Source organism: Nuphar pumila, chromosome 12 (assembly GCF_984573655.1).
Source record: "Nuphar pumila chromosome 12, dmNupPumi1.hap1.1, whole genome shotgun sequence".
Classification (NCBI taxonomy): Eukaryota; Viridiplantae; Streptophyta; class Magnoliopsida; order Nymphaeales; family Nymphaeaceae; genus Nuphar; species Nuphar pumila.
Window position 1 is genome coordinate 87,684,669 of NC_143260.1, and position 14,870 is coordinate 87,699,538.

Below are 14,870 nucleotides of genomic sequence, written 5' to 3' on the forward strand. Positions count from 1 at the left end.
CTCTCTCTCTCGCTCTTTGTCTCTCTCACTCTCTCTATCATGCTCCTCTCATTGTCATGCTCCTCACTCTGTCTCTCTCGTTGTCACGCTCCTCACTCTCTCTCTTTCTCTTTCTGTCACTCTCCTTGTTGTCATTTTTCATATATGATCCGTGAATTGTGAGTTTTGTGTTGGATTGAATGTGTCTAAGTTTTTTGGGATATTTTTTAGTGTAAAATTGTTAGCGTTTCTTATTAGAGAGAGATTGAAAAAGATCGCATCCATGTTCTCAAATTTTTTCATGAAGTTTGGGCTTTTTATTGGATTTATTAATTTCTGTAAATAGATTGAGTTTTTTTAGGTTATTAGCTAATGGTAAAATAATGCATCAAATCAATAGTTTATGGCTGTGATTTTGTTGATTTACATTAATATTCTGATCAACTATGCATTTTTGAACTTTTTGAGAATCATTGATTTATCTAAATTATCTCTTAGTGCAGTCCATGAATTTCCTATTATATTTCTTGGACATTGTTATTGTCTTAAATAGTGGTGGGAGTGTGTGTGTGTGTGTGCGAGTTATATATTGGTCAAGTTGTAAAAAAAATGTCCTAGCTCAATCAAGTACTAAAGCAGAATACCGAGCTATGGCAGCAACTACTTCAGAGTTGACATAGATAAAAAGTTTGCTACATGAACTAGATGAAATAGCCCCTAGATCAGTTTTATTATGTGACAATTAGAGTGTCATCAAGATCTCATTGAATCTTGTTCATCATGTAAAGACCAAGCATATAGAGATTGATCACACTTCATAGGAAGTAAAATTGAAGATTGTGAACTTGAAGCAAGATTCATCGGATTGAAGATCTGTTTACCAAGGGTTTGACGAAGCAAAGGATTTGGTATTTGAAGTCATAGTTATTCATGGTGATTACCATGTACAACTTGAGGGAGGCTATTGAGAGATAACAATATTGGATATGGGTTTTGGATTCGGATCCAATATCTAGATCCAATACAATTTGTCGTTACCCCAGTTTCACGTTACACTGGTTTCCTTTTATTTCTTTCCAATATTGCCCATTGTATCTTATATCTTGTAAAGTATTTATTGTGGGCAAATATGTAAAGTGCCCTTTGTATGTTATTTTCATATAAGGAGAAAGGAACCACGATCTCCCCATTGGAAATCATTGGAATAGAAGAAACAGCAGCCTCATTCACATTGTCTCCCCTTCTTGTTCTTTGTGATTGCTTTGGACACATATAGATACCAGTTTTAACATAAACAACTACATACATACATGCATATATACATATACATCTATGTGCATGGGTGGATGGGTTACTTTATTTAATATTTTTACCATTGTCCTGTGAATTTTCATTGGTATTAGTGTTGTATTGCCAAGTGCTAGACTCCATTTATTCCTTGTTTCTTTGATTAAAAATAAACAATCAGTTTTCCCCTATTTGATTTGTTTCATTATGCCTACAGTTCCACTCATCATTTTGTCATCATGATTGATTTTAGAAAGGTCATAGTTACATGCAGAACAGCCTTTGGCTGCTCAGAGTGCAAAATTATTAATCTTTAGGGCAATCCTTCTATAGAACAGCTCAAAATTCTCTAGTCAATGCATTAATAACAAACATGTATAATCCCAAAAAGAAAAGGCAAACATTTGTCCAGAAGGCTACAGATGCCCTAGACGCAAAAAACTAAATACAAACTTTTTACAAGGAAAAAAATCATTAATTTATAAAGAAGAGGAAAATAAGAGATAATAACTCTGGAAGTGAGTAATGCAAAGTGGCAGCACTACAAGCTTGTATTTCACCACTATCTCCCTAGCCAAGTATTGTCATCAATAGGTCAAGAGTTATTCACCTACTCTAGCACTTCAACTGCAACTGGAATCAACAACTCACAAATAATAGATTAAAACCCTTCAAACAAATGACGTGTATGCTTCCATGGCTTTTACCTCACCTCAAACAACCATAATCCCTAGATAGGGATGCATTTTCATCCAGCATATGTCAACCTGAAACCTTCTGCATCCCCGGTAAATATATCTGATCCACACATATGACAGAACTTGAATGTTGTCTAATAGCTGCATGAGAGAATGTCACTACTTTCTTCTTAGTCATCCTCAAAAAGGTCAAGTATACTTGCTAAATTCACCTAAGTTTATCATGTGTATAAGCAAACTGGAAATTCTATTATAGTGAAAAAGTAATCAACTTGACTCCTCTGACTCCATTAGAAAAACTTTTGAAGTTTGAACCAAGACCAGATATGTGTACTTCAAACCATAGATTGCCTTCCTCTTGATTTCTCCCTACCCTTTTGGATAAGGATGGATATATCCTCAGTGGGGCCCACCTAGATATTTTCATGAGATATTTATGTGAGGTCCACATTTTATTTTTGTGAGATATTTATGTGGGGCCCACAAGATATTCTTGGGAGATATTTATGTGGGGCCCGCACATTTTTAGGGTTTCGCCAATATTTTTCACAAAGAAAAAAGTGAGTATGTCATTCTCTTTGTCTCGACAAGACGAAGCGGATTGTCTTTGTGAAATTCTCTCATTTTGTCAAATGAGTGTGATATGGCTCCCTAAATGTTTTGAACGTATATCCCTGAGGATATATGTGTTTTAAGTATAACTGGCTCTACAAAATCCCTTTGTTTTGCATTCCAGGTCAATACGATAAAATTACGTAAAAAATACTTCTTATTTTTATTCAAAAGTTTACTGAAAATTTGTAGATCTTACATCATTACCTCAAAAGAATATTGTCCTCGAAATTTTGTTGTGGGTACTACGTGAGTAGCTCGAGATATTTCTCTTGTATTTTACATTTACGCTCCTAGGTGCAATCGTCTATTCAATAGTGTTGTCATCTCATTTTAACAAGTGGGATGACCTTCGATCTAAGCACCTATTTCCGACGATCCATGATCTCTACAGGTTTTTCTTCCATAGACATGTCTTCCCTGATATCAATGTCCTCATGTTGAATGACGTGGGAAGGGTCATGGACGTATTTTCTAAGCATTGACATGTTAAACACATTATGTATTTAGGCATATTGGGGTGGCAATGTTATTTGGTACGTTGTCTATCTGATTTTTCTCAAAATCTCAAAGAGACCAACGAAACTGAGACTTCGTTTTCCCCTCTTTCCACAGTGAAAAACACTTTTTGTTGAAGACACTTTAACAAAAACCTTGCCTACAACCCAAAAAGTGAGTTTTCTATAGCGTTGATCTGCATAGCTTTTCTGTCAGCTCTGAGCGGTGTGTAGTTTCTTGCAAATCATGTGCACTTGTTGAGTGTAGGGCTGAAGTACGATGGGTGAGTCCACAGTTTGCTCACCAACTTCACCCTAATATATTGATGATCGACAAGGCCTTCCGTACAGGGCTTCGTACTATCCCGATGCTAGCGTGATAGCTATTGTTGTAGGCGAACTCCGTCAATGTTAGGTGTGAATCTCAATCTCCTTTTCATTCCAACATATAGGCTTGCAACATATCTTCTAGAGTTTGTATGGTGCATTTAGATTATCCGTCTGTTTAGGAATGAAATATCGTGTTAAACTTCAGTTTCGTCTCTAAGGCTCTTTACAGTTGCTCCCAAAAGTGAGAGGCAAACTTTGGGTTACGATTGGAGATAATCGAGACTGGCACTCCATGCATTCTAACTATCTCCCTAACGTAGAATTCTGCCAGTTTGAGTACTTGGTATTAATTGGCAAGAAGTGAGCAGACTTGGTGAGTCTCTTCACAATCACCCAGATTGAGTCGTGTTGTCTCCTCGATCGAGAGAATCATACGATGAAATCCATTATAGAATTTTGATTTGTTGCATCATGTTGTCAAGTCATTGATGTTCTATCTTGATTAGATAGCAAGTCAAGCACTTCGAGATGTACGTAGCCACGTCTTTCTTCATATCCCTCTCCCAGTATTTTTTTGTAGATCTTTGAATATTTTGGTGCCTCTTGGGTGGATGGTATATTTGCTATTGCGGGCTTCCTGGAGTATTTCTTCTTTTAGTTTAGGGTTATTCGGAACCCATATCCTTTCCTCCATCCATATACTCACATCTTCCTTCAAATAAAAATAAAATGTCATCTTTCACTGCCCTTGCTTTCAGCTTTATGTATTGGTCATCCTTAATTTGTTCAAGTACAATTCGGGTAAGGATCTCAGGCTGCATTGTTAGATTTGATAATTGAATCTTCCCTAGATCTGCTAGAAAATGCTTCCAATTGACGAAATATTCTATCAACCTTCATTGTCTTATGATGTTGGCAAGAGTGCCAACAGCCTTGCAGCTAAGGGCATCGGCTACAACATTCGCCTTTCTAGAATGATAGGAAAGCGTGAATTCGTAGTCTTTAAGGAATTTCATGTAATAAAATAAGTAAAAATATAAATAATAAGTGAAAAACACTTGTAGGTCCAACAATGGACAAGAACCAAAAAGATTACACAAGTGCTTTAAGTGCAAACACATAAACTCACAAAGAAGAAATGTCAAAAGGCAAAAAATAAGAAATATTATTAAGAGAGAGTGAGAGAACAACTACAAAATGAGAGGGGGAATACCCCTTATATATACACAAAGAATGAGAGAGTACGAGACCTTGGGGCTCCCACAATGTAGTCGTTGGGGACCCCAACGACTACATATGTGGGGTCCCCAAGGGTGCTAAAAGGTGAAAAAGAAATAAAATTAAATAAAGAAAAAAATAAAAATAAAACCTAAAATAAGTTGTTTATTACATGTGAAAAGACCAAAATACCCCTATTGAGTATTTTGGAATAAACAAAATATATATATATATATATATATATATATATATATATATATATTAACACGCCCCCTCAAACTTTACGAGAAAAGAACTGAAAGTTTGCTAAGAAGAAATAAAAAATGAGTAGGAAGCGCTTTGGTGAAGAAGTCGACCAATTGATACTCCGAGGTGACATAGGGCAAAGTGATACTTCCTCTTAAATATTCATCAGGAACATAATGATAGTCCATCTCAATATGTTTGGTGCGCTCATGAAATGTGTGATTGCTTGCTATGTAGATCGCACTTTTGTTGTCACAACACATCTTTGAAGGAGTTGAGATGATGATCCTCATATCACTGAGTAGACTTCTAAGCCACACAATCTCCATGGTGTAATCGCCATGACACGATATTCAGCTTCGATGGACGATAGAGATATCTTTTGTTGTTTCTTGCACCTCCAGGAAATAAGTGAATCTCCTAAAAAAATACAAAAACCAGTAGTTAAGATTCTACCATTGGGATTACCCCCCCCCCCAATCAGTATCAATATAAGCAGTTAAATCAAAGGATGAGAAAGAGGATAAGAAAAACCCTTTTGAAATGAAGTTCTTGATATATCGCACAATTCTTATTACTAATACCATGTGAACCGTGGTAAGGGCATGCTGAAACTAGCATGAACCGCATGAGCAATATCAAGTCAGGTGTTGGAGAGATAAGAGATCCAATTAATTGTCGATAGGAAGTAGGATCGTCAAGTAGAACACCATCTTCAAGTCTTAATTTTGCATTTATAACTTCTGGAGTCTCCACCTTCTTTTCATTTGAGATTTCTGACTTAGCACAAATATCAGCAGCTAATTTCATTTGAGAGAGTATGTATCCTCTATGTGAATAGGCCACTTCAATACCTAAAAAATATCTTAAGAAACCCAAGTTAGACATATCAAAAGTTTTCTTTAAAATAGTTTTAGTTTCATTCACTCCTTTGTCATTTTCTGTGATGATCATATCATCAACATATAAAAAAATGATCACATTAGAGTCACATGTTTTCTTGACAAAAAGGGCAGTGTCAGTATAGCAAGAGACAAAACCCAAATTAATTAGTACATTACTGAATTTATCGTACCAAGCTTTAGGATCTTGTTTAAGACCATGCAATGCTTTTTTTAATTTTAAAACTTTTCATTCAAATTCATGTCGGGAGGAGGTTCCATGTAAACTTCTTCACGAAGATCTCCATTTAAAAAAGCATTTTTAACGTCTAATTGATAAATAAGTCATTTTTTAATAAATGGAATGGCAATGAGAGTTCAAACACTTGTTATTTGAGCAACCGGGGCAAATGTCTCATCATAATTTATCCCATACTCTTGAGCATATCCCTTGGCTACTAATTTTGTCTTATATCTTTCTAAGGACCCGTCACTTTTGGTTTTTACTTTAAAACCCCATCTACATCCTATAGGTTTCTTTGCTTGTGGAGGATTAACTATTTCCCATGTTTGAGCTTTCTTAAGTACATTAAGTTCAAATTTCATAGTTTCATTCCAATGGAGATATTGTTTTGCATCATTATAATGAGATGGTTCATAGAAAGAGTGAAGGGCTATTAAACATGCTCTAAAATTTGAAGAAAAAGAGTCATAGGATACAAATTTATTTTGTGCTTTAGAAATATGATTTGATTTTCTATGTGAAGATTCTTCTAAAGATGTGTTTTGAGAGAATTTGTCGAGAGCACATGGATGATTACCTTCTTCCCTTCTAGTATAAACTTGCGTGTTACTTGATATATGTTCATTTAAATTTTCATGTTGACCATTATCTTCATCATTAAGAGATTGTTCATTATGATTAACACATTTGTCAAAGGACTCAAAAACCTCAATAGGCTTAGAATCATCATTTTGTGGTAATAAATCAAATAAAAAGGAGTAATCAATGTTTTCTTTTGATTCTTTACTTTCAAAACTATTTTCATCTTTAAGAAAGGTAACATCCTTTGAAATATAAAGCTTGTTATTTATTATATCAAAACATCGGTATCCTTTTTTATTTTCTCCATATCCTAAGAAAACACACGCAATAGCTTTTGAAGAAAGCTTATCATTCTTATGAGTAAGAACATAACACTTATAACCAAAGATTCTTAGTCTTTTAAAATCCGAAGTCATTTTAAAAAGTTTTTTAAATGGATAAACATTGTTTAATGATGTTCAAGGAGTTCTATTAATTAAGTTAAAGTTAAAACGGCTTCGTCCCAAAAAGTTTTTGGAATATTCTTGGAAATTAAAAGAGTCCTAGTAGTTTCTATTATATGTTTATGTTTTTTTTTCGTTAGGCCATTTTGTTGCGGAGTTTTAGGATAAGACCTTTGATGACAAATTCTATTTTGTCTTAAATAATTTTGAAAATCATTAGACATATTATCCTCCTGAATCCGATCTTAGAATAAAGAGATTACTCAAGAATTGATTCTTAATCATTATATGCAATTCTTTAAAGAAAGAGAACACATCGGATTTACGATTTAGGAAATAAATCCATGTGTATATAGTGAAATCATCAACAAAAATCGCATAATACGAGAAGCCACCTTTAGATATGATAGGTGAGGGACCCCATACATCCGAATGAACTAATTCAAATGGTCGTGTAGACAAAAAAAATCTTTGAGCAAATGGAATTGCTTTTATTTTTCAAAAAATGCAATCTTTACAAGCTGTCTTTTTCATTACATGCATTTCCCAAAAAAGAGAAAAGATACATCTTTGAAAAACTAGGGTGGTCAAGTCTCTTATGTCAAATATCAATGCTTTTGACATTTACAAAATTACAAAATGACTTGGGTGGAAGAGTCAAAAAATCTATAAAATAAAGATTGTCTCTCCTATGGCCTTGCCCAACCAGCTTTCCTGATTGGAGATCCTGCATTATGCAATCTTTAGGTGAGAAAGAAACTTTGCAACCGTGATCAAAAATTTGAGAAACGGAAAATCGATTTAAATTATTTTTGGAACCACCCTTATCTTTTGAATAAAAAAATCTTGAAAATGTTTTAAATCAAGTGTTCTAATGCTTTCAATTTTTAAAGAAGTTTCATCGGCCGTTGAAACATAAGATGAGGAGTTGGAATAGACTTTAGAAAGAATATTCTTATGTGGTGTCATATGAAAAGAAGCACCAAAATCAAGAATCCGCATACTTGGAGGAGATGATAATGATGTGATGGTGGCACCCGAAGTTGAAGACGACTTGAGAAGATGTTGGAGTGCCTCCGAAATTTGATTAAGAGTATCTTTAATATCTCCTCCATTTTTGTTTATATCTTCTTTCTTCGGTACAACTTCACCAACGAAAGTCACTTTACCCTTAAGCTTAGGGCATACCGGTCTAATATGTCCCAGTTCATTTCAATAATGACAAGTAACACCCTTCCTATATCCACTATTATAATTGGATCCATTTCCATAGTTATTATTTTTGGCAAAGTGGGGAGGTTTATAGGTTTTTACATTTGATCCCGACCTAGTAACGGTCAAAATATCATCATTCTTATGATTCAAACCTATGTCACATGGGTGCGGGTGCGGGTGCGACACGGGTGCGGCGCAATTTCAAAAATTTTGGACACGGGGACTCGGCTATATATATATTAAAAAAAAATAATATATATATATAAGACTCGGTCAAAGTTGTGCCCATTAGGGGACAGGTGATAAGTTGTGAAGGCATTCTGTACACTTTCTTCATACAGGAATAATTCACTTTTGGGCACTTTCTTCATACACTGTAATAGTTCACTTTCTTCATATAGGAAAAAACCACAAAAACTTGAGTTGTGCCCATTCTGTACTTAAAACTTGAAAGTGTACAGGTTTTTTAGTTGTGATGGGTTTTTTTCCTTACAGCTGTAGCCCAGAAAATTTAAAAAAAAAATTCAAAAAAAAAAATTCCAAAAAATGGACCAAAATGACCCTGGGTGCGTTGACCGCACCCAGGGTCGGGTTGACCGAGTCCGAGCCGCACCCGTGTCGGTGCGTGTCGACGCGGGTGCGGCGACCTTGGAGCCGAGTCCGTGTGACATAGATTCAAACTAATATCAGTTTCCTCTTGGCATACTTCGGCAAGGGCATCTTCGATAGGCAAGGCCTTGCTCCTATGAAAAAGAGATGCCCTTATTCAAATTCCGGTCTAAGACCATAAAGAAATTGAAAAAAATGTTCTTTTTCAACTTGTTCTCTTCTCATTTCAATATCTTCCGGAGCCACTCATTTAGGCTCAAGAAGAGCTAATATGTCCCAAAGGAGAGACAAAGCACTAAAATAATCGCAGACACTCATATCCCCTTGTTTAGTGGATCTAATTTTTTTTAGCAAAAAAATTGTTTAGCTAGATCCTTTTGGGTATACATACCCTTAAGGAAAAACCAAGCTTCATTGGCTCTTCTAAACTTAGCAATGTTGGCACAAATTTTTATGTCAACATTGTTCATGAACCACGCCAAAATCTTGGCGTGGTTACTTTCTCAATCTTTTATCTTTGTTTAATGATCATGAATGGCTAACGGTCTTCCTCATCAAGAGCCTTTTCAACACCTTCTTCGATTTTGATAAGCTTCAATGATGGTTCAAGAGAGGTCCCCATCATGAAACCCCAAAGTTTCTTCTCACGAAGGTAATTCTCCATGGCCGACGCCCACATCAAATAATTTGAACGATTGAGCTTGAAGGAGAACTCAACATATTGAAGAAGAAGGTAGAGATAAGGAGAGAGAAAGTACTTTGGTCACGATCTTAAGGTAGTACAAAAGAAACCTTTCAAGATCACAAGAACTCAAATAGCTCTGATACCATGTAATGAAATAAGCGAAAATACAAATAACAAGTGAAGAACACGTATAGGTCCAACAATAGACAAGAACCAAAAAGATTACACAAACACTTTAAGTGTAAACACATAAACCCATAAAGAGAAATGCCAAAAGGCAAAAAAGAGGAAATATTATTGAGAGAGAGCGAGATAACAACTACAAAATGAGAGGGTCCCCAACGACTACATTGTGGGGTCCCCAAGGGTCCTAAAAGGTGAAAAAGAAATAAAATAAAATAAAGAAAAAAAATAAAAATAAAACAAGTTGTTTTAAATCAACTTATTATTATATGTAAAAAGACCAAAATACCCCTATCGATATTTTGGAATAAATAGAAAATTATATATATATATATATAACATTTCGGCCATCGTCGTTTCACATATTCGACTCCTTTTGAGAGAATAGATACTTCAGACTTTTATGGTTTGACATGACCTCAAACTTCTCTCCATATAAGTAGTGTCGTTATATCTTGAGTGTGAACACTAAAGAAGCAAGCTCCAGATCATGGGTTGGATAATTTTTCTTGTGAATCCTTAGTTATCATGAAGTGTATAAGATCACATTTCAGTGTTGCATCAATACGCAACCCAAAACCGTTCTTGAGGCATCGGTGCAAGCCACAAAGCCTCCCTGACCAGAAGGTAATGCAAAGGTTTACAACCAAACTTGCATGTTGTAGCAAAAAAATAACTCAAACTCAGGAGTCAATGGCTGCATATAAACAGTTCTTTGCTCATTCAATACTTCAGTTTCTCAACGTGGACTGGGTTGCCATGAATGCCCAGCTCACTATCCACATCATAGCTCTATCCTTGGAAACATTTCTATGAGTTCCATTACACTGTCACAATTGCTTTATTGTTGGTTGCTAGGTGTGCATGGAAAGATTGAATTTAATTTCCATAATCTGGAGGTCTTTGGATTCAAAATATGTACCAACATTCTTCCATGTCATTTCTGTTACTGATGCAGCCCTTCCCTCTCAGAAGTTAAAACTTCTAGAATGCACAAAGAAAATAACAGGAATAGAGACATGATGAGTTATGGAGCAGAAAGTTATTTGTTGTATTTAGGTGGATTGGGTTATAGAGAAGCAGGCCATTTAGATTATGGAGCATCATGCAGTTTCAAATCAAAAAAAAAATCATGAAATCAAGAGGGAGAATGGCGTGATTTGGGGGTCAGATGGTTGCACATGACAGTTCGATCAGTTCAGGAATTTAGGATCTCTATCAGTTTTGACAGCTATCTTGTAAAACAAAATCAGATGCTGCAACTTCGCTGTATCTTATCTCTATCTCTTGAATGATTCTACTGTATACGGAAAAGAATGAGTAGTGAATCGTCCATTCATTATTCTTGGATATGTGCTTTCTTCTTCAAGCATAGACGGTTCAATAGTTCTTCAGAAAACCATCCTTCATGACACGCAACTCGATCGTTAAATTCAGATCTCATGCTTCTTTCCCCGATCAAATTACATACATAATAAAGTTAAATATATCATATTCCCATCCACCATTCAACAATTTGAACAGAATTGAAAATACCAATTACAATCTAATCTCATAGGCAAGAAAAAGAGTTGCTAATACAAATCTTATAACAACAATATAAAAGTTAAGAGAACAAAATTTCTCACAATGTTGCCAAACGTTCATAACGTATCCTTCGGCTTGCCTGGCAGTCTCATCAATCTTCTTCCCCAGCCTATTCAGCAGGCTCATGATCATATCCATCGGACCTAAAAGAACATCAAAACTTCATCATCTTTAAATAAATTCACAAATTTCCCACTCCCCGCAAAATGAAACGTGACAGAGAGAGAGAAAGTGGTTTCATGATTTTTTTTTTTGTAGAAACATAAATTTGCCGCTCCAACATGATGAAATGAGAGAATGGGTTTTGTGTTTTCTTTGTAAAAATCACAAATTTCCCGCTCCCCGCAAAATGAAATGAGAGAGAGAGAGAGAGACTAACTCTTGCCGGTGGAGTTGGGGACGGGGGCGGTCTGCACGTAGGGGTTATCGGTGCGGCTCTGGTACTGCACGCCGCCGCCGGAAACGGGTGGGCCCGAGTAGTAGTAGTTGGTGGCAGCACCACCACCCTTCGCCGGATCCATGGCGTCTCCGGCGACCCAGGCGGCGGCCTGCTGGTTCACGGGATGCCCCTCCGGCCCCGTCGGCACGCCCATCACCCACGTCCCCCACCGCCCTCCTTCACCCGTCGCCGACGATGTCATCGTCTTCTCGTCCCCACTATTCTTGTCCATCCGTTCCGATCGAACGTGGGTTAGAGTGAGAGAATCGGATTCCTTCTCTGCTTTCCTGAAAAGAGAAAGAAGAACCTTTTATGCGATCTTGCGTATGCATCTTAGTGATCTTCCACTCCCTCCTGCTGATGCTACCTATCCTTTGTCGCAATCTGGGCAAGCGGCTCCTGCGTGAGCCCATTTTATCTGTCTAATGTTCTTTTCTCTTGTGCTTTCTTTATTTGTTTTGGCTTTTGTTCTTGTTCAGTTCATGGGTTCAACATTTTGTTGATCTTCATGAGTGGTAATGTTGAATTACTTTCGGCTCTCTCTCTCTCTCGGATGAACTACTAGAGAAAATTCCGCTTAGGGACCATTCCTTCAATTTCAAAATAGTTTTTCAGATATTGCCACCAGTTTCCTGAAAACTCCTAAATAGAAACATCAGGCTAACATCATCGAATCGGGAAACGTGGTTTTTTTCGTTTTTCATATTATTTTTGGCATTGAAAAATGAAAAATACTTATTTACCGTCCCAGCAAAAAGAAGGGTACTACTCGTTTGAAAAAAAACAAAGAACAAGATCTAACTTGAGTTAATAGATAACGGATAGGTGTCTCTCTCTCTCTCCACACATAATGCAACGCCCTTGTTGCAACCTGCAATGGCTGCCAACAAATCTTTCGCTGCAATCTGCTATTGGAGTCCCTATGGTGCTATTAACTTTATATTTAAATGGTAGGTGTAGTAGGAAGCAAAGAAGACCATAATGGTGGTGATTATGGCAATGGAAGAAGGAACTTTGATGGGAGTTGGCACTCTAAAGACAATGCTCATTCCCCTTCCCCACATTTGATGTGCATGCTGCATCCAAGGTATGAATTTGAAGATTTTCAGATCCATGTCTCTGTCTATTTTATTGTACTCTAAGGATAATGACGTATTGGGGGTGATCCCATGCCTTTGCCTTTAATGCAATTATGCAAAGTATGGAAAACTTGAAAGAAAAAAAGGATAGTTGAGCCAAAAAGAGCCACCTTCAATCAAAAAAAATTATTTTCATTAACTCATAGCCACCGTAACTGCACTCATTGCATTCGTATTTGCACCTTACGCATAAACTCTTATTTATTATCAAGGCTTCCTAAAGTATGTTGTTGTTGTTGTTGTTCCTAAATTAGGACGAAGTTAACAAGAGATATCTCATTTTCCAATGATAAAAGACTTAGATAGCTTCATAATACTCCTACATGACTATTCTCTGCTTTAACAACTCCTATAATAACTCAACTACTATTTAAAAAAAATACTAAAACTAAATAAACTCAGTCAACATTGAACTTCAACACTCCCCTTTAGTGTTGACTCTAAACTGGTTCACCACGCAACTTCTTAAACTGAGCCACTGCTAATGGCTTTGTCAAGATATCAACAACCTGATTAGCTGAAGAAAACTGTGAATCAAATCAACATATTTTGCAGTTATATTTTCTCTTATGAAGTTTTCTTGCCCATTAACTCACTTGTCATCTTCTATACGTGTGATTCTTTTAGCCATTTATCACTTTTCACATGGTCTATTATCTGATATCAATTAGGTTATTTTCAGTAGCTTCTACCTGATAGGATCGGTAACACTCTGGTCCCAGATATAGCTTCCACCTCGAAGGCTCTCTCACTACCTTCTAATAGTAAATCATGACTGGGTCACATTGTGCTCTCAATGCAAATTAAGGATGGTGAGCTTCTCATCACACCCATAACTGACTAAACCATTTGTACTTGCAACCAACAAAAACATATCACACATGCGACAATTGTCACGCCTCACTATACGAACCAATCTCAAAGTCCCATCACTAACATTCTTCGTTGGACCAACCTTATCTCTCTCGAGTGTCATTGATTGGGAGACAAGAGCATCCCTTGTCGGGCCTTTTTCAATACAAATAGATCAGCCATGTAATACCCGTGAATTTTTATCAGGTAAATAAACTTAAAATTTATCTCCTTAAACTGGTACAAAGATATTTTTATTATTTTATGTGTTATTCGTATTTAGATCTCGGATATCATGTTGAATCCTTAATATCTTGTTCGGATTTTTTATGTTGGAACCTTACTATATTGATCGGATCTTCGATATTGAATAAAAAAGAATATCTGATTATAGATTTTAATTTTGTTCATCGAAAGTGTATAGGTCTAATTAAAAATTTTCTTGGATCTAAAGTAAGTTGTTTGGAATCCATGATAGTGTATTTGGATCCATGATAATTTATTTGAATTCATGATTTCAAATAATGATAATAAAGGGAAAAAAATTTGGATCCCTGGATCCAGAGTTGTTCATATGAACTCATAAATGAATTGGATCGTGAACCTATATCGCATCGGCCACCATTACGGTATGGTCCAAAACTTAAACGATTTGGATCTTTAGATAGATCTGAATAGCCCTAAGTTGGACCCAAAACATAAAGGGATCACGGACCGGGGTGGTGGACGATCCAAACTTTCACACATATGTACGTAAAATGAAAGCATGTTTGAAATATATATATATATATATATATATATATATATATATATATATATATATATATAACCACGTTAAAAAAAAATGTGCCTTAAAAGGGTGAAGAACAAAAAATATATATATAGGGAAAGGCTCTTTAACCCTAAAAAGGGTTTACCCTTTTGACAGATGGGGTAAATGGGGGAAGCAGATCAGGTCATGAAGTGTTTTTGCTCATGCCGACATCGTGGCCGTTTGTTTGCATTTTGGATGAATACCACGTAGTTTTGTTGACTTTTGAGCTTTTTAAAATGCAAATCGGATGGCCACGATGTCCGCATGAGCAAAAAGGCTCATGTTCAGCATGACCTGATCTGCTTCCCCCATTTACCCCATCTGTCAAAA

General features: G+C 36.2%; 1 protein-coding gene across 1 annotated transcript in view; it reads right to left on the bottom strand.

Moving 5' to 3' along the window:
- The window catches only part of LOC149821142 (GEM-like protein 1), a 58,803-nt gene extending 46,669 nt beyond the window's left edge, over positions 1 to 12,134 (bottom strand). The window contains exons 1-2 of the mRNA XM_089982555.1: positions 11,676 to 12,134; positions 11,338 to 11,439 (exon numbers count right to left, since the gene is read on the bottom strand). Coding sequence (XP_089838681.1) covers positions 11,338 to 11,439; positions 11,676 to 11,967 — 394 coding nt within the window. The 5' untranslated portion in view covers positions 11,968 to 12,134. The remainder of the gene's footprint in view (positions 1 to 11,337; positions 11,440 to 11,675) is intronic.
- Between the last annotated feature and the right edge of the window lie 2,736 nt (positions 12,135 to 14,870).